The 22,169-nt window shown below is 44.6% G+C and overlaps 1 protein-coding gene across 1 annotated transcript in view; it reads right to left on the bottom strand.

Moving 5' to 3' along the window:
* Positions 1–279: 279 nt before the first annotated feature.
* Positions 280–22,169, bottom strand: part of mpped2 (metallophosphoesterase domain containing 2b) — a 44,397-nt gene continuing 22,507 nt past the window's right edge. The window contains exons 5-7 of the mRNA XM_063000140.1: positions 7,870–7,985; positions 2,408–2,521; positions 280–555 (exon numbers count right to left, since the gene is read on the bottom strand). Of these exons, the coding sequence (XP_062856210.1) occupies positions 437–555; positions 2,408–2,521; positions 7,870–7,985 (349 nt within the window). The 3' untranslated portion in view covers positions 280–436. The remainder of the gene's footprint in view (positions 556–2,407; positions 2,522–7,869; positions 7,986–22,169) is intronic.

Raw genomic sequence — 22,169 nt, forward strand, 5'->3', positions numbered from 1 at the left:
AATTTTTTAAAGCAATTTTATCAGTTTGGTCGCACCAATAAATATAGAAAACCACGAACGTGTCCTTGGAGTGACTAATCCTGAAATCAACGCCTCATGCTAAATTGCAAAGAATTAAAAGAACCTTAAATACATTTCTACACTGAGATTACTAAGCAAAATGAAAAAGTCCAGTATTGCTGAACCTCGCCTGGTACCCCAGTAAGCACTTCAGATACAGACTAACAGAAACTGAACAAAGCAACCAATATAAATATGAATTCACCATTTTTTATCCAGCAAATCATTATTCAAATGGCAAGATCTTACATTTTTTTAAAAATATTACATATCCATGCATCATTTTTTTTTTTAAATACAAGCAGTACAAAAGACAATACTTTAAAGTTAAGAAGAGCTGGAGAGTAAAAAAATTGGGATATCTGGGTGGGGGATTTCACGAGCTCCCTGGGTTGGGAAGGTCGAATACGATTGGTGGATTGGTGGGCTGGAAACTGACTGTACACGTGGACGAGTTGATGAACGTCGTGTATCCGTCCGTCATCAGACCATAACCTGCACAATACAAGAAACATAAAGACAGACGTGTTTATGTGATAGTTTTGGGTCAACATGTGACCATCATATACACTGAAAAATACGCCCTGTGGGCAGCGTCCTGTGACCACTGATGAAGGTCTAGAAGATGACCAACTCAAACAGCAGCAGTAGATGAGCGATCGTCTCTGACTTTACATCTACAAGGTGGACCAACTAGGTAGGAGTGTCTAATAGAGTGGACAGTGAGTGGACACGGTATTTAAAAACTCCATCAGCGCTGCTGTGTCTGATCCACTCATACCAGCACAACACACACTAACACACCACCACCATGTCAGTGTCACTGCAGTGCTGAGAATGATCCACCACCTAAATAATACCTGCTCTGTGGTGGTCCTGACCATTGAAGAACAGGGTGAAAGCAGGCTAAAACAAAGCATGCAGAGAAACAGATGGACTACAGTCAGTAATTGTAGAACTAAAGTGCTTCTATATGGTAAGTGGAGCTGATAAAATGGACAGTGAGTGTAGAATCAGTTCTATTCTATTCTATTTATATATAATACACCAGAAGGAATTTAAACAGGCCTGTAGGGTTCTGTGACACAGTTCTATAGAAAAAGGAATCAAAACTGGAACTGTTTGGCCACATGGATCAGTGGTTTGTCTGATGCAAGAAAGGCGAGGCTTATGACTAGAAGAATTCTATCCCCACGGTCAAGCATGGAGGTGGTTCAGTAATGTGGCGATGTGTTTTAATGTAGGAAATAACAATCTTGACCGTGTGAGAGACATCATGGATTCACAGGAATACCAGGGAATATTGAGGAGGAATGTTTTGCCTTCTGTGGTGAAATTGAACCTTGGTGATAATTTCCAGCAACACAATGAGTCCAAACATACTTTTAAATCAGCCAAATCTTGGTTATGCAACTATATCATGGAGTGGATCTTCTCAATGTCCAGATTTAAATCCTGTGTAAATCTATTGTGGGATTTAAAGCAACCAGCTGCAGCATGAAAGACAACAAACCTCAATGAGCTGGAAGCACAAGAAGAAGGAGTAAATATTCCCTCAGTCAGCACTTACTGAAATTGCTTATTAAAGGTTATTAAGATGATCCAATTTTTATCAGTTAGTCTTGGTCATTAAACACCTGATCAGTTGTATGAATCTCTGGCTGGTGTAAAAACCTGCATCCACACGGCCCTTTGTGAATAAGATCGTACACCCCCGCTGTAACCCGTACAGATTGGCCAATTAATTACAGATGACGCGACCAAGCCCCGGGGAACAAATTCATACTGCATTCAGCTCAGACTGCATTAACCAGCCTCTCACAAATCTCCTGTCTCAGCAATGTGTATTAACTTCTGGACTTGTTTCAGAGTGTATGGAAAACAGCTCTCCTAACGTTCTAGAGCTTGACGTTTGTTTGTTTATTAGGATTTTAACCTCATGTTTTACACTTTTGTTACATTCATGACAGGAAACGGCAGTTCCTCATTACACAAGGTTCATCACTTCTCAAGGTTATATCAAACACAGTCATGGACAATTTAGTGTCTCCAATTCACCTCACTTGCATGTCTTTGGACTGTGGGAGGAAACCGGAGCACCCGGAGTAAACCCACACGGACACGCGGAGAACATGCAAAGTCCACACAGAAGAAACCCGGACCGCCCCACCTGGGGATCGAACCCAGGACCTACTTGCTGTGAAGCAACAGTGCTACCCACTCGGCCACTGTGCCGCCCTTCTAGAGCTTCAACTGTCACAGATGATGGTGCTTCTAAGTGCAGAGCAAAATATATAGACAGTAAATAAGCTGTTCTTAAAGAGGGGTTTGGAGTTTTAGTCCTCACCTTCATGAATGCCCCCGTAGACGTGGAGTTTGGGTCGGACCCGTCTCTGTACCGTGTTGAGTAGTTCCACACAACCTACTCGCTGCAGCTCTTTGGGTACCCAGTCTCTGAACCCTGCACATAACACAACAGGGTTAAACCATCCACCCATCGTCATACACTGACTGATCTTATACAATTGATAGTTGTTCTACAAAGTGCTAAATAATCTTTAAATATTTAAAATTTATTAAGGTCTGGTTGAATCACCTGATATTTTCATGTTGCTATGAAAAAAATTTATAAATTGCATTTCATTATAGCCATTTATTAAAATAAAAATCCAAACAAATATCATGACCCACAACTGATTTAACCGGCCTGGTTTTCAACTAACCCAAACACCACCACATCACCCCACTGCTCTGTTCTCTTCACTGTAAGCGAAAACTGCGGTGGCGTAATTGCCGTAATCGCTTTCTAAGTACTGCGTCTAAGTAATCTGACTTATTAGAATCCTCTCTACTGAGGCAGCTGCTCAGGTAGGCAGCAAGGCAGCTCACTAAGTTTTCAGACAGACCCACAAACACACACATACACAGACACACAGAGACACCACACACACAGACAGAGACACCACACACACAGACAGAGACACCACAGAGACACCACACAGACACACACAGACGCAGACACCACAGACACACACATATGCAGACACACAGACACACATTCATATGCAGACAGACGCAGACACCACACAAACAGACACACAGAGAGACACCACAAACACACACAGACACCACACAACCATACACAGAGACGCCACACAAACACACACAGACACACACAGACACACATTCATATGCAGACAAACGCAGACACCACACACAGACAGAGACACCACAGACACCACACAGACATATGCAGACAGACGCAGACACCACACACACATACAGAGACACCACACAAACACACAGACACACAGAGAGACACCACAAACACACACAGACACCACACAACCATACACAGACACCACACAAACACACACAGACAGAGACACCACAGACACCACACAGACACCACACAAACACACACAGACGCAGACACCACACAGACACACACATATGCAGACACACAGACACACATTCATATGCAGACAGACGCAGACACCACACAAACAGACACACAGAGAGACACCACAAACACACACAGACACCACACAACCATACACAGACGCCACACAAACACACACAGACACACATTCATATGCAGACAGACGCAGACACTACACACACAGACAGAGACACCACAGACACCACACAGACATATGCAGACAGACGCAGACACCACACACACATACAGACACCACACAAACACACACAGACACACAGAGAGACACCACAAACACACAGACACCACACAACCATACACAGACACCACACAAACACACAGACAGACGCAGACACCACACAGACACACACATATGCAGACACACAGACACACATTCATATGCAGACAGACGCAGACACCACACAGACACACAGAGAGACACCACAAACACACACACAGACACCACACAACCATACACAGAGACGCCACACAAACACACACAGACACACACAGACACATATTCATATGCAGACAGATGCAGACACCACACACAGACAGAGACACCACACAGACATATGCAGACAGACGCAGACACCACACACACATACAGAGACACCACACAAACACACACAGACACACAGAGAGACACCACAAACACACACAGACACCACAACCATACACAGACACCACACAAACACACAGACAGACAGACGCAGACACCACACAGACACACACATATGCAGACACACAGACACACATTCATATGCAGACAGACGCAGACACCACACACACATAGACACCACACAGACACACAGAGAGACACCACAAACACACACAGACACCACACAACCACACAGAGACGCCACACAAACACACACAGACACCACACAACCATACACAGAGACGCCACACAACCACACAGAGACGCCACACAAACACACACAGACACCACACAACCATACAGAGACGCCACACAAACACACACAGACAGACGCAGACACACACATACGCAGACACACACATACGCAGACACACACATACACATACGCAGACACACACATACACATACGCAGACACACAGACACACACTCATATGCAGACAGATGCAGAAACCACACAAACACACATACGCAGACACACAGAGACAAGACACAGAAACACCACACACACACTCATATGCAGACAGACGCAGACACCACACAAACACACATGCGCAGACACAAACATGCAGACACAAACATGCAGACACAGACACAAACACACATGCAGACACACATGCAGACACACAGACACAAACACATACATGGACACACAGACACAAACACACATGCAGACACAAACACACATGCAGACACACACACATACACAGACACACAGACACACCAAAAACACACACATACACAGACACAGAGACACCACACAAACACACAAACACACAGACACCACACAACCACACACATACACCACACAACCACACACATACACAGACACCACACAACCACACAACCACACACATACACAGACACCACACAACCACACAACCACACACATACACAGACACCACACACATACCCAGACACCACACAAATACACACAGACACAGAAACCACACAACCACACACATACACAGACACAGACACAGACACACCACAAACACACACATACACAGACACAAAGAGACACCACAACCACACAGACACCACAGACACCACACAACCACACATACACCACACAACCACACACATACACCACACAACCACACACACCACACAACCACACACATACCCAGACACCACACAACCACACACAGACACAAAGACACACCACAAACACACACATACACAGACACAGAGACACCACACAAAAACATACAGACAGAGACACCACACAAACACACAGACACACACAGACACCACACAACCACACACATACACCACACAACCACACACATACAGACACCACACAACCACACACATACACCACACAACCACACAACCACACACATAGACACCACACAGACACACAGAGAGACACCACAAACACACACAGACACCACACAACCACACAGAGACGCCACACAAACACACACAGACACCACACAACCATGCACAGAGACGCCACACAACCACACAGAGACGCCACACAAACACACACAGACACCACACAACCATACACAGAGACGCCACACAAACACACACAGACAGACGCAGACACACACATACGCAGACACACACATACGCAGACACACACATACACATACGCAGACACACAGACACACACTCATATGCAGACAGATGCAGAAACCACACAAACACACATACGCAGACACACAGAGACAAGACACAGAAACACCACACACACACTCATATGCAGACAGACGCAGACACCACACAAACACACATGCGCAGACACAAACATGCAGACACAAACATGCAGACACAGACACAAACACACATGCAGACACACATGCAGACACACAGACACAAACACATACATGGACACACAGACACAAACACACATGCAGACACAAACACACATGCAGACACACACACATACACAGACACACAGACACACCAAAAACACACACATACACAGACACAGAGACACCACACAAACACACAAACACACAGACACCACACAACCACACACATACACCACACAACCACACACATACACAGACACCACACAACCACACAACCACACACATACACAGACACCACACAACCACACAACCACACACATACACAGACACCACACACATACCCAGACACCACACAAATACACACAGACACAGAAACCACACAACCACACACATACACAGACACAGACACACCACAAACACACACATACACAGACACAAAGAGACACCACAACCACACAGACACCACACAACCACACATACACCACACAACCACACACATACACCACACAACCACACACACCACACAACCACACACATACCCAGACACCACACAACCACACACAGACACAAAGACACACCACAAACACACACATACACAGACACAGAGACACCACACAAAAACATACAGACAGAGACACCACACAAACACACAGACACACACAGACACCACACAACCACACACATACACCACACAACCACACACATACAGACACCACACAACCACACACATACACCACACAACCACACAACCACACACATACACCACACAACCACACAACCACACACATACCCAGACACCACACAACCACACAACCACACACATACACACACCACACAACCACACACATACATACACCACACAACCACACAACCACACACATACCCAGACACCACACAACCACACACATACACCACACAACCACACAACCACACAACCACACAACCACACACATACACCACACAACCACACAACCACACACATACCCAGACACCACACAACTACACACATACACCACACAACCACACAAACACACACATACACAGACACAAAGAGACACCACACAAAAACATACAGACAGAGACACCACACAAACACACAGACACACACAGACACCACACAACCACACACATACACCACACAACCACACACATACAGACACCACACAACCACACACATACACCACACAACCACACAACCACACACATACACCACACAACCACACAACCACACACATACCCAGACACCACACAACCACACAACCACACACATACACACACCACACAACCACACACATACATACACCACACAACCACACAACCACACACATACCCAGACACCACACAACCACACACATACACCACACAACCACACAACCACACAACCACACAACCACACACATACACCACACAACCACACAACCACACACATACCCAGACACCACACAACTACACACATACACCACACAACCACACAAACACACACATACACAGACACAAAGAGACACCACACAAAAACATACAGACAGACACCACACAAACACACAGACACACAGACACCACACAACCACACACATACACCACACAACCACACAACCACACACATACAGACACCACACAACCACACACATACACCACACAACCACACAACCACACACATACACCACACAACCACACAACCACACAAACACACACATACACAGACACAAAGAGACACCACACAAAAACATACAGACAGAGACACCACACAAACACACAGACACACACAGACACCACACAACCACACACATACCCAGACACCACACAACCACACACAGACACAAAGACACACCACAAACACACACATACCCAGACACCACACAAACACACACAGACACACACAGACACACACACGCAGACACACACAGAAACAAACACACACGCAGACACAAACTTGTTTGGTAAATCTTACCTAGAGGAGGCCCATGAGTCATGAGGATGTCAATGTCCTCAGGGATCTGGTTCCACTTATCCAGCAGAGACTGACCGCGAGGCAAGTTGAATCCCCAGCCATTAAACCAGGGCGTCCTGCACAAACACACAAACAATAACACACTTTCAAACACTTTTACTAGCACAGAGCAGCTCAGTCTGGTCGTATGTCAGAGGTTCCCACCATCAGCTCGGTACCTAAACACCCAGTTTCTCTGAAGAAAATCCTAAACTGATGGTAAACGTTGTTTTCAGTCTCAGATTTCAAGGCCACAGCCAGTCTGTAATGAGTGACCTCGGGGAGGAGGTTATCTCTGTAGCAGCGGCCCTGTAGCTGAGGTCATCATCAGAGGAGGTCCATTGATCACGCTGTCAGCGCCCGTGAACTAGAGCTGCTCAGTGTTAGTTTTATTTGCCCCGGGGAGCGGCGCCACCGATGGGCCGTGCTAACCCAGCTAACCCGGTCCAGACCCGCGCTGATCGAGGCCAGACGACGTTGACGGGCTGTTTGGACGAGGTCGGGGGTAAAGGTCAGGCCTCTGCCTGCCTCACTGGGAAGCAGTAGTGAGTGATGGATGAAGAAAACAATGGTGACAGGGCGAGGAAGAGTAACCTGAAACAAAGAGGAACTGAACTGCGTCGCCAGCAGTTCTAAGACTGGCTCTGCCAAAAGAAATGAGTGATTTCAGAACTGTGTCTGTCGGTCAGTTCCCTAAGAATCCCTGGAAAGTCAGAGCGTGGACGTACATGCTTCAGCGGACGCTTCTGAAGTCTGCATGCTGAATTATGTCGACCGGAGGAACCTAAATAACCTCACCACTGCTTTCTAATGAATTATGATCTTCTGAAAAGGCTTCTCACAGACTTGAAGTATGTCTGTGGGGATTTGTGCCAATTCAGTCATAAGAGCATTTACAAAACTGGGTACTAGTGTTGGTCAAGAAAGCCTCAGTTGATGTTTCAGTTCATTCCAAAGCTGTTCAGTGAGGCTGATGTCAGGGCTCCGTGCAGGACACTGGAGTTTCTTTAAACCACACTTTTCATCATGTCTTTATAGAGCTTGCTTTGTAAGCTCTATAAGCTCATGCTGGAACAGGAAAGGGCCTTCCTTAAACTGTTGCTGCAAAGTTGGAAGCATATTTTCTTTAGAAGAGGTGTCCCAGGCACTTAGGTGGCACAGTGGGATATTCTGCCAGCACACCAGCGCTGAGATTCTGAACACCTTGGTTCGAAACTCACATTGCCACCGGTGGGCTGGGCGCCATCTGCAGTGCCTGCGGCAGACACTAATTGGCCACCATCTCATGGGAACCTCAATTTAAACGATTTTGTCCTACAAAATATTTATTTATTTATTAGGATTTTAACGTCATGTTTTACACACATCGGTTACATTAATGACAGGACACGTAGTTACTGGTTACCCAAGATTCATCAGTTCAAGTTTTAATGTCAAACACAGTCATGGATAATTTTGTATCTTCAGTTCACCTCACTTGCACGTCTTTGTACTGTGGGGGGAAACGGAGCTTCCAAAAGAAACCCACAAAGACACAGGGAGAACATGCAAACTCCACACAAAAAGGACCCGGACCGCCCCACCTGGGAATCGAACCCAGGACCTTCTTGCTGTGAGGCGACAGTGCTACCCACCGAGCCACCGTGTCATCTCTTCCTACAAAAAGTGCTTTTTCAGAAATCTGTCACATAGCAGCAAGTTCTCAATAAAGCATTGTTAAAAATATATAGGGATGTAACGATGCACCACAAGACAGTTAAAAAACGGTGCACATGTGCCACGATTCGAATCAACGGTTATGCATTTAAGATGAATCGATATTCACTTTAAACAGCAGAGGGCACTGGCGCTATTCACCTTGCCTGGTTGACCTCACTACAAGGTTGCCAGGTTTGGAATTTTCCAGCCTAATTAATTCATGTGAGGATACTTTCTTTATTTGTATTATTCATTTATTTATATAATGTTGGATTTGTTTTAAAATTTCATTTGTTTTTTTTTACACAGTAAGCATTGTTTTGCATAGTTTGTGCCTACCTCAGAAATAAAAGGGCATTCATTATTTAGATAAATAAAAGATAAGCACAAATACAGTATTTTATTTTATTTTTTAAAGAGAAATAATAAAATGAAACTCATCATTTGTCTTTAATTTAATTTTGTTTAATAAAAAAAAAAAAAAAAAAAAAAAACGTATCGTGAATCGTATCGCATCGTGGGTAGAGTGTATCGTTACATCCCTAATAATACCTGAAATAAATATAAACATAATATATTTGGGGCCCTATATTAATGCTCTGGAATGATTTTATGGATTGATGGTGGCGCCCTGAAGAGTAATTGGGTTAAATCGTGAGCCGCCTGAGGATTGTCACTTCTAATTCCTACAGACAGGAGTGACATCCCTTCATCCCATCATCCCTTCAATCCGCTCCTTCTACTGCCCACGGAATGGCTCGAGGCTTTATCAGGGCTCGAACCTGTGACCTCTATATGATAGGGTGAAAGCTTCTTTGCTGCACCGCTCACAAACTACAATAATACAAATTCCTTTTCATTTTTACTGCTACAGACCGGCCTAAATAAAAGAAAGAAGAAGAAATGGTGCTGAAAAGAGTGCTGGATGTTTCCACACAGGCTGCTGCAATATCAAGCTGTTCAGTCCACAATGAGCCGAAAAATGAGCTCTGGGGTCCCGATGGGACTGGAATTTGTAACATGAGCATGTCTCTGCTCTGTCTGTATTAAGTTGAAGTAATTTCGGAGGTCTCCACGGTTCTGTCGGGACTGTCGGCCGCCCGCCGTCACCGCTGGAGTTTGATTGAAGTGAGGAAAAAAACGTCACGCATCGCATTGTGTAACACACTAATGTAAGCAAATACATGCAGGTCGATGGAAAGCTTTATCATAACAGTCATGCTAATGTGTGTGTGTCCATAAGGGGGCAGTGTGTAGGTGATGGATGTGGGGGTAAATAAAGGTGAATGGCTGCTTTGGGCCTGTACTCTGGGGTGTGATTGCTCACCACACTCACTCTTCACCCTGCTCACTATTCATTCAGCGCCATCAATACAGCCTTTCATTACACTGCCTGCCTGCCTGACACACACACACACACACACACACGTTTGCTTGGTTAGTTTTTGAATGTAGTTTCAATACAAAAAAATGTTATAGAGGAATCAATGCACACATGCAAAAGAGGGCTTGGACATTTGGATTATTTAGTGGCATTTGCACCTTAAGGTTCACCCACACTGCCACACCCACACTGTACATACATTTGCTAGCCATACAATAACCTGTGAGTGTTTACCATATAGACAACCTATGTGGATATACAATTACTGACTGTAGCCCTTCACTTTGTACATTTTCAGTGCATCCAACCTCCAATTCTCCTCCCAATCAAGTCATATCCAAGTACCCGATCGCTTTTCACCTCAACTGCTGCAGACCTTTCACTACTGATGGAGGAGGACCGTAACTAACAAGTTTGCAGTAGCGGACCGCTTCTTTTCACCTGCACAAAGGTTTATATGGAGATCCGTATCACACACACAGTCGTGCACCAAGCCCATTATCCCGTCTTGTTGTGCAGACGCTATTGATCAGCCAGTAGAGGTCGTAACTGTAAAAATGACGAGGAAATGTAATATGCAATTTGCGATTAACATGAAGTCTCGCACTGTCGCTGAATGTTTTAGGTTTACATTCCACCGTTGAGGTTGCTGTGCTGTGTATTGTAGCTTTTTACACACTAACAGTACAACATAAAAAGTCACAAAAAGACCAGGTATCGTCATACATGAAGTAGAAGTTTGTGCTTCATGGTTCGAGAGGTCGTCAGTGTGACGTGTAGCTCTACGTGTGCAAGTCTTGCATTTCCGATTCTGCGTCGTGTGTGTAAATACTTTGTTCTGCTCTGCATTCCAGCTATGTGGTATTTCTTATTTCTACATCCAAGTTTAGCTTAAATAGTTTGTTGTTTTTAATGTTAATCCAGGCCAAGGATTGTATTGTAATAGCTAATATACTATACAGACAAAAGTATTGCGACACGCCTTCTTATTGTTGAATTTTTGTGTAATAAATCATTAATATAAAAATATATATATATATATATATACAGTGTATCACAAAAGTGAGTACACCCCTCACATTTCTGCAAATATTTCATTATATCTTTTCATGGGACAACACTATAGAAATAAAACTTGGATATAACTTAGAGTAGTCAGTGTACAACTTGTATAGCAGTGTAGATTTACTGTCTTCTGAAAATAACTCAACACACAGCCATTAATGTCTAAATGGCTGGCAACATAAGTGAGTACACCCCACAGTGAACATGTCCAAATTGTGCCCAAAGTGTCAATATTTTGTGTGACCACCATTATTATCCAGCACTGTCTTAACCCTCCTGGGCATGGAATTCACCAGAGCTGCACAGGTTGCTACTGGAATCCTCTTCCACTCCTCCATGATGACATCACGGAGCTGGTGGATGTTAGACACCTTGAACTCCTCCACCTTCCACTTGAGGATGCGCCACAGGTGCTCAATTGGGTTTAGTCCATCACCTTTACCTTCAGCTTCCAGTTTTGCTCTGTTTCAGAATGTCACAGTACATGTTGGAATTCATGTTTCCCTCAATGAACTGCAGCTCCCCAGTGCCAGCAACACTCATGCAGCCCAAGACCATGATGCTACCACCACCATGCTTGACTGTAGGCAAGATACAGTTGTCTTGGTACTTCTCACCAGGGCGCCGCCACACATGCTGGACACCATCTGAGCCAAACAAGTTTATCTTGGTCTCGTCAGACCACAGGGCATTCCAGTAATCCATGTTCTTGGACTGCTTGTCTTCAGCAAACTGTTTGTGGGCTTTCTTGTGCGTCAGCTTCCTTCTGGGATGACGACCATGCAGACCGAGTTGATGCAGTGTGCGGCGTATGGTCTGAGCACTGACAGGCTGACCTCCCACGTCTTCAACCTCTGCAGCAATGCTGGCAGCACTCATGTGTCTATTTTTTAAAGCCAACCTCTGGATATGACGCCAAACACGTGGACTCAACTTCTTTGGTCGACCCTGGCGAAGCCTGTTCCGAGTGGAACCTGTCCTGGAAAACCGCTGTATGACCTTGGCCACCATGCTGTAGCTCAGTTTCAGGGTGTTAGCAATCTTCTTATAGCCCAGGCCATCTTTGTGGAGAGCAACAATTCTATTTCTCACATCCTCAGAGAGTTCTTTGCCATGAGGTGTCTGATGCTTCATTAGAGGTGAAGGCAATCCCAGCATTCAGTGCGGCACGACTTTTCTCACAAAAAATGACAAACATAGCGGACGAATGTTGAGCAACTAACAGTTCTTTTCAAATGTAAATAAATTCTTATCAACGTTTATTTTGTATAAACAAGTGTGATTTATTTGGGCTCGTCAGGGACAATTTAACCGTTTACGGTACACAGAGGGCGCCGTTAGCTGGCATGCTAGCGAGTTGTGCCACCTCAGCCTGCGGTTTAAATGGCCTGAGGCTAACTGTGTTAGCTCAGTAAGTGAAAACTGAGGTGAAGTAATCGCCGTAATTGCTGTCTAAGTAGTGCATCTAAATAATCTGCTTTATGAGTTAGGCAGCTTCCTAGGTAGGCAGTAGGCAGCAAGGCAGCTCACTAAGTTTTCAGACAGACCCTGGGTGTGTCGAAAAGCTAGTGAGCTCTCTACATAGACGCATTTTACGTCATCCTACGCGCGCTCCCGAGAATGAGACTGTTTGAAATCCTAGATGCCTTAAGAAGCTGTCTAGTAAGGAATCTTAACATTTCAATGTTATTTTGACTCAAGAACGAGTGAGCATCGGAAGCGTCCTTAGTGATCAAGGCAATCCCAGCATTCAGTGCGGCAGCTCTTCTCTCACAGAAAAATAAAAAACATGGCTGATGGTGTGGAGAAACAAACAGAATTATTTTCAAACGTAAATAAATTATTATTGATTTTTAATTTGTATAAACTTGCACAATTGTCATTTATTTGCAAGTTCGGGGTTGTCAGCGAATTTAACTGTTTTCGGTACACGAAGGGAGATGTTAGTTGACATGCTAGCGCGCTGTGCCACCCCATCCCATTGGTTTGAATGGCAAGATGCTAAATGCTAAACCCGATGGAATCTCTGTCTAAGTAGCGCGTTCGAATAACCTGCCTTATAAGTCAATGACTTATTAGAATCCTCTCTACTGAGGCAGCTGCCTATGTAGGCAGTAAGACAGCAAAGGCAGCTCACTAAGTTTTCAGACAGACCCTGCATCTAATTTTCCTTTGACTTTGAACTCCTGCTTCTGTAATTTCATACGGTGAGGTTTTTATAAGCTTTTTTTGTTTGGTTTTGTAGTGACGCCTGAAGCCTTGTTGACATTAAAACCGGTGCTGGTTTAATATGTTGATGGGGGACTAGAAGCTCGTTGGTTAATGATTAACGCTGGCTGATCATTGGTTACAAGAACTGTACACATTAGCATCTGTAGTTTTTTTAATTCTATTTCTGCATTTTTTCCAATTTAGTCATATCCAATTACCCTGACGGTATCTCTACTCAAGTGCTGCAGACTCTGACCCTGACCGAGGAGGGTCGCACCAGGTCCATACAGGGATCAGTATCACGTACAGAGAGTCACGCACTGCTCTCCATTATTCACCGTCTCTGTAATGACGCCATCGACCAGCCAGCAGAGGCCGTAGTTTCAGTAATGATGACGATTTACTTGGACCCGCCCGCTCGACAGACGTTAGCCAATCGTGTCTGTGTCTAGGCAGGCAGGTATTCAAGTCTGAAGTTTTCAAACACTCAGAAAAATGAAAGAATGAAGTTAAACCTGTCAGTGATTGAACCTTTACAGAGCAACTGTGTGTTTTGGCTGAATCAGCACTTCAGGTTGGTGAGCTTCTACTGAACCACACACACATTCCTGCACACAACTTTTACACATGACAACATTCAATCAACATATACAGTGTATCACAAAAGTGAGTACACCCCTCACATTTCTGCAGATATTTAAGTATATCTTTTCATGGGACAACACTGACAAAATGACACTTTGACACAATGAAAAGTAGTCTGTGTGCAGCTTATATAACAGTGTAAATTTATTCTTCCCTCAAAATAACTCAATATACAGCCATTAATGTCTAAACCACCGGCAACAAAAGTGAGTACACCCCTAAGAGACTACACCCCTAAATGTCCAAATTGAGCACTGCTTGTCATTTTCCCTCCAAAATGTCATGTGATTTGTTAGTGTTACTAGGTCTCAGGTGTGCATAGGGAGCAGGTGTGTTCAATTTAGTAGTACAGCTCTCACACTCTCTCATACTGGTCACTGAAAGTTCCAACATGGCACCTCATGGCAAAGAACTCTCTGAGGATCTTAAAAGACGAATTGTTGCGCTACATGAAGATGGCCAAGGCTACAAGAAGATTGCCAACACCCTGAAACTGAGCTGCAGCACAGTGGCCAAGATCATCCAGCGTTTTAAAAGAGCAGGGTCCACTCAGAACAGACCTCGCGTTGGTCGTCCAAAGAAGCTGAGTGCACGTGCTCAGCGTCACATCCAACTGCTGTCTTTGAAAGATAGGCGCAGGAGTGCTGTCAGCATTGCTGCAGAGATTGAAAAGGTGGGGGGTCAGTCTGTCAGTGCTCAGACCATACGCCGCACACTACATCAAATTGGTCTGCATGGCTGTCACCCCAGAAGGAAGCCTCTTCTGAAGTCTCTACACAAGAAAGCCCGCAAACAGTTTGCTGAAGACATGTCAACAAAGGACATGGATTACTGGAACCATGTCCTATGGTCTGATGAGACCAAGATTAATTTGTTTGGTTCAGATGGTCTCAAGCATGTGTGGCGGCAATCAGGTGAGGAGTACAAAGATAAGTGTGTCATGCCTACAGTCAAGCATGGTGGTGGGAATGCCATGGTCTGGGGCTGCATGAGTGCAGCAGGTGTTGGGGAGTTACATTTCATTGAGGGACACATGAACTCCAATATGTACTGTGAAATACTGAAGCAGAGCATGATCCCCTCCCTCCGGAAACTGGGTCGCAGGGCAGTGTTCCAGCATGATAATGACCCCAAACACACCTCTAAGACGACCACTGCTTTATTGAAGAGGCTGAGGGTAAAGGTGATGGACTGGCCAAGCATGTCTCCAGACCTAAACCCAATAGAACATCTTTGGGGCATCCTCAAGCGGAAGGTGGAGGAGCGCAAAGTCTCGAATATCCGCCAGCTCCGTGATGTCGTCATGGAGGAGTGGAAAAGCATTCCAGTGGCAACCTGTGAAGCTCTGGTAAACTCCATGCCCAGGAGAGTTAAGGCAGTTCTGGGAAATAATGGTGGCCACACAAAATATTGACACTTCAGGAACTTTCACTAAGGGGTGTACTCACTTTTGTTGCCGGTGGTTTAGACATTAATGGCTGTATATTGAGTTATTTTGAGGGAAGAATAAATTTACACTGTTATATAAGCTGCACACAGACTACTTTTCATTGTGTCAAAGTGTCATTTTGTCAGTGTTGTCCCATGAAAAGATATACTTAAATATCTGCAGAAATGTGAGGGGTGTACTCACTTTTGTGATACACTGTATGCACACACACACACACACGCATAGTTTACACACAACACACACAGGTGTGGACATACAACACACACACAAACACATTCCTGCACACAACATACACACATGACAACATTCAATGAACACACATGCACACACACATACACACACACACACACACACTGTTTACACACAACATTCATGCAGACACACAAACACACACAGATGGGCACACAACATGTACACACACATTTCTGCACACAACATACACACGTGACGACATTTAATGAACATATATGCACACACACCACACAGGTGCTCTTGCACGTCACACACAGGTGCGCACACACAACACACACAGGTGCGCGCACATGACAGGCAACATATGCACACACACACACACACACAACACACACAGGTGCTCTTGCACGTCACACACAGGTGAACACACAACACACAGGTGCGCGCACATGACAGGCAACATATGCACACACACAACACACACAGGTGCTCTTGCACGTCACACACAGGTGCGCACACACAACACACAGGTGCGCGCACATGACAGGCAACATATGCACACACACAACACACACAGGTGCTCTTGCACGTCACACACAGGTGCGCACACACAACACACAGGTGCGCGCACATGACAGGCAACATATGCACACACACAACATACACAGGTGCACACACGACACACAAGTGCGCGCACATGACAGGCAACATATGCACACACACAACATACACAGGTGCTCTTGCACGTCACACACAGGTGCGCACACACAACACACAGGTGCGCGCACATGACAGGCAACATATGCACACACACAACATACACAGGTGCTCTTGCACGTCACACACAGGTGCGCACACACAACACACACAGGTGCGCACATGACAGGCAACATATGCACACACACGCACACGCACACACACACACACACACACACACAGAGGTCTCAGCCTTACAGGTTATGTATATACAACACCATTTCTTTAGATTTTGACCTGTTTTGGCCCTGCTGTTCCACAGATCCACAAAGTTTAGTAGTAGCCTAGAGGTTAAGGTACTGAACTAGTAATTTTTAAAAAAAAAAGGTTGCTGGTTCAAGCCCCAGCACTGCCAGGTTGTGACTTTTGGGCCCTTAACCCTCAATTGCTTAGCCAATATACTGTATACAGTACTGTAAGCTAAATTCTGTAAACTGCTAAACGCTGAAAATGTAAATGTGATCTACTCCTGAGCAGTAACAGAGTAACAAAGAAAAACAGTGTGAAGACCGTCACTGTCAGAACTGCTATCTGTGAAGAGCAACAATGAAGGATGGCAGGGTCATGGCCGGGTGAATCAGAGAGCACGATCAGGGAGACACGACCGTAGAGAAAATAAGAGCGCTGTGGGATTTCCTGTCCCCACTATTTCTGTACCAGGTTAATAGTCCAGGACTCCCTGCAGGACCTGCTGATCCTGATCATTCAGCTTAATGATCGTTTCATTCAATATATACAGTGTATCACAAAAATGAGTACACCCCTCACATTTCTGCAGATATTTAAGTATATCTTTTCATGGGACAACACTGACAAAATGACACTTTGACACAATGAAAAGTAGTCTGTGTGCAGCTTATGTAACAGTGTAAATTTAATCTTCCCTCAAAATAACTCAATATACAGCCATTAATGTCTAAACCACCGGCAACAAAAGTGAGTACACCCCTAAGAGACTACACCCCTAAATGTCAAAATTGAGCACTGCTTGTCATTTTCCCTCCAAAATGTCATGTGATTTGTTAGTGTTACTAGGTCTCAGGTGTGCATAGGGAGCAGTTGTGTTCAATTTAGTAGTACAGCTCTCACACTCTCTCATACTGGTCACTGAAAGTTCCAACAAGACACCTCATGGCAAAGAACTCTCTGAGGATCTTAAAAGACGAATTGTTGCGCTACAAGAAGATTGCCAACACCCTGAAACTGAGCTGCAGCACAGTGGCCAAGATCATCCAGCATTTTAAAAGAGCAGGGTCCACTCAGAACAGACCTCGCGTTGGTCGTCCAAAGAAGCTAAATGCACGTGCTCAGCGTCACATCCAACTGCTGTCTTTGAAAGCTAGGCGCAGGAGTGCTGTCAGCATTGCTGCAGAGATTGAAAAGGTGGGGGGTCAGCCTGTCAGTGCTCAGACCATACGCCGCACACTACATCAAATTGGTCTGCATGGCTGTCACCCCAGAAGGAAGCCTCTTCTGAAGTCTCTACACAAGAAAGCCCACAAACAGTTTGCTGAAGACATGTCAACAAAGGACATGGATTACTGGAACCATGTCCTATGGTCTGATGAGACCAAGATTAATTTGTTTGGTTCAGATGGTCTCAAGCATGTGTGGCGGCAATCAGGTGAGGAGTACAAAGATAAGTGTGTCATGCCTACAGTCAAGCATGGTGGTGGGAATGCCATGGTCTGGGGCTGCATGAGTGCAGCAGGTGTTGGGGAGTTACATTTCATTGAGGGACACATGAACTCCAATATGTACTGTGAAATACTGAAGCAGAGCATGATCCCCTCCCTCCGGAAACTGGGTCGCAGGGCAGTGTTCCAGCATGATAATGACCCCAAACACACCTCTAAGACGACCACTGCTTTATTGAAGAGGCTGAGGGTAAAGGTGATGGACTGGCCAAGCATGTCTCCAGACCTAAACCCAATAGAACATCTTTGGGGCATCCTCAAGCGGAAGGTGGAGGAGCGCAAAGTCTCGAATATCCGCCAGCTCCGTGATGTCGTCATGGAGGAGTGAAAAAGCATTCCAGTGGCAACCTGTGAAGCTCTGGTAAACTCCATGCCCAGGAGAGTTAAGGCAGTTCTGGGAAATAATGGTGGCCACACAAAATATTGACACTTCAGGAACTTTCACTAAGGGGTGTACTCACTTTTGTTGCCAGTGGTTTAGACATTAATGGCTGTATATTGAGTTATTTTGAGGGAAGAATAAATTTACACTGTTATATAAGCTGCACACAGACTACTTTTCATTGTGTCAAAGTGTCATTTTGTCAGTGTTGTCCCATGAAAAGATATACTTAAATATCTGCAGAAATGTGAGGGGTGTACTCACTTTTGTGATACACTGTATACACACTGCCTGGCCAAAAAAAAAAAATAATCAAACAGGTAAGAGCCTCCCACTGCATGGGTGATTATGTTTCAACTGGCAACAAGTTATTTAACCCTAACTGATGCAGTGAGTAGCTTCTCATTTGTTAAACAACCATGTCGAAAGACATCCTGTGGTCGTGGAAAAAACGCATTATTAAAAAGTGGAAGGACAGTGGGGGGAAGACATCATCTTCCAGGAGGGAATGTGGTCGGAAAAAAATCTTGAATGATCGTGATCGGCGATTCACGTTTGGTGAAATCAAATGGTAGAAAAACTCCAGTAGAACTCAGGGATATGTTTAATAGTGAAAGTAAGAGCATTTCCACATGCACAATATGAACGGAACTCAAGGGATTGGGACTAAACAGCTGTGTAGCCTTAAGAAAACCACTTGTCAGTGAGGCTAACCAGCAAAAATGGCTTCAATTTGCATAAAGATTGGACTCTGGAGCAACGGAAGAAGGTCATGTGGTCTGATGAGTCCAGATTTACCCTGTTCCAGAGTGATGGGCGCATCAGGGTAAGAAGAGAGGCGGCTGAAGTGATGCACCCATCATGCCTAGTGCCTACCGTACAAGCCTGTGGGGGCAGTGCTATGATCTGGGGTTGCTGCAGTTGGTCAGGTCTAGGTTCAGCAACATTATGTGCCCAAAGAATGAGGTCAGCTGCCTACCTGAATATACTGAACCACCAGGTTATTCCATCAGTGGATTTTTTCTTCCCTGATGGCACGGGCATATTCCAAGATGACAATGCCAGGATTCATCAGGCTCAAATTGTGAAAGAGTGGTTCAGGGAGCATTTTCACACACGGACTGGCCACCACAGAGTCCAGACCTGAACCCCATTGAGAATCTTTGGGATGTGCTGGAGAAGACTTTGCGCAGTGGTCCAAATCTCCCATCATCAATACAAGATCTTGGGGAAAAATGTATGCAACTCTGGACAGAAATAAATGTTGTGACACATTAAAGTCCTGCATCCACAATCAGGACGAGGTTATTTTATAACTTTAACTTCTCTAGTAACCACACCAAGTCTAACCCCGTGTTTTCGCCCCTTGTTGGCCGAATTGCTGATCACTCATCACCCTGTGTTTACACCAACTGTAAAAAAAACAGACGTGAATTTAAGTAAATAATTAACTGTCCCCAGACTTCACTCGATCTTTAATAAATTAATAAAAAGCGCTGATTTTGCACAAATCTGGCAAATGAAGACCCAGACCTGACAAGCACTGACAAAGGATTATACCAGAGGGTCAAAGGTCAGTTCACAATCATTGTGCTAATAAAGAAACCCCTACAGTCTAGACGATTTTTTGCTCCCCCCACCCTGTCTGGAGAGGAAGCAAAACAACATTCTAGTTTATTATTAAATAAAAATTCAATAGTGATCCAGACAGATTTACTAATTACACTATACGGCCAAAAGTATTTGGACACCTGACTATAAGCTTGTTGGACGTCCCAATTCAAAAACAAATGGTATTAAAATACATTGACATTTACATTTTCAGCATTTAGCAGACGCTTTTATCCACAGCGACTTGCATTACTCTGACAGTATATTGTCTGAGCAATTGAGGGTTAAGGGTCGTGCTTAAGAGCCCAACAGTGGCAACCTGACAGTGGTGGGGCTTGAACCAGTGACCTTTCGATTACTAGTCCAGTACCTTAACCACTAGACTACAACTACAGTTACCTCTATGTGAACTTTTCAGCTATAACAGCTACTCTTCTGTAAACAATGTGTGGGAATTTGTGCCCATTCAGTCAAAGGAGCATTTGTATGGCTGGGCACTGATGTTGGGTCCAGTTTATTCCAAAGCTGTTCAGTGGGGCTGAGGTCAGGGCTCTGTGCAGCCAATCAAGCTGTTCTTTATAGAGCTTGCTTCGTGCACAGGGGCACAGTCATGCTGGAACAGAAAAGGACCTTCCCTAAATAATTTTTGCAAAGTTGGAAGCATATTTCCTTTATATATTTGATTTATTACATCTGTTAGCAATCGCTGTGTTTGAAACACATTAATCAATAATTAGAAGGGACGTCCCAATACTTTTGTCCATACAGTGTTTATATACACAAACCTTTAACGTAAAGCCACTCAGTTTTATTCCTGTGATGTGAACTCTACCTAATCCAACTCGAATGCTCACGTTTAATCTGTTCCGTAGCTAATCAAGTTCTGATTAGACCTAATGAGCCAGTTCCTTCTCAGACTGATCAAACCATGAAGGAATCTCTACAGAGGAAGAGGAGAAGCTTCACATTCTCAGGAAGTCGTTATTAAGTTAATTGCATCAATAATAGAATCACGGTGGTGAACATTATAGCTCCGGCTCATCCTGTGTCTTCCTGTTGATCACTTTGGGGGCTTGAACAGTCGTCCAGCTGAGAGCAAGTGTAGCAGTCCAGAGTAAACTGTAGGGTTAGGCCCTGTCCACATAAATATGGTCCTACACTATAAAAATA

This window comes from Trichomycterus rosablanca, chromosome 8, assembly GCF_030014385.1.
Source record: "Trichomycterus rosablanca isolate fTriRos1 chromosome 8, fTriRos1.hap1, whole genome shotgun sequence".
Classification (NCBI taxonomy): Eukaryota; Metazoa; Chordata; class Actinopteri; order Siluriformes; family Trichomycteridae; genus Trichomycterus; species Trichomycterus rosablanca.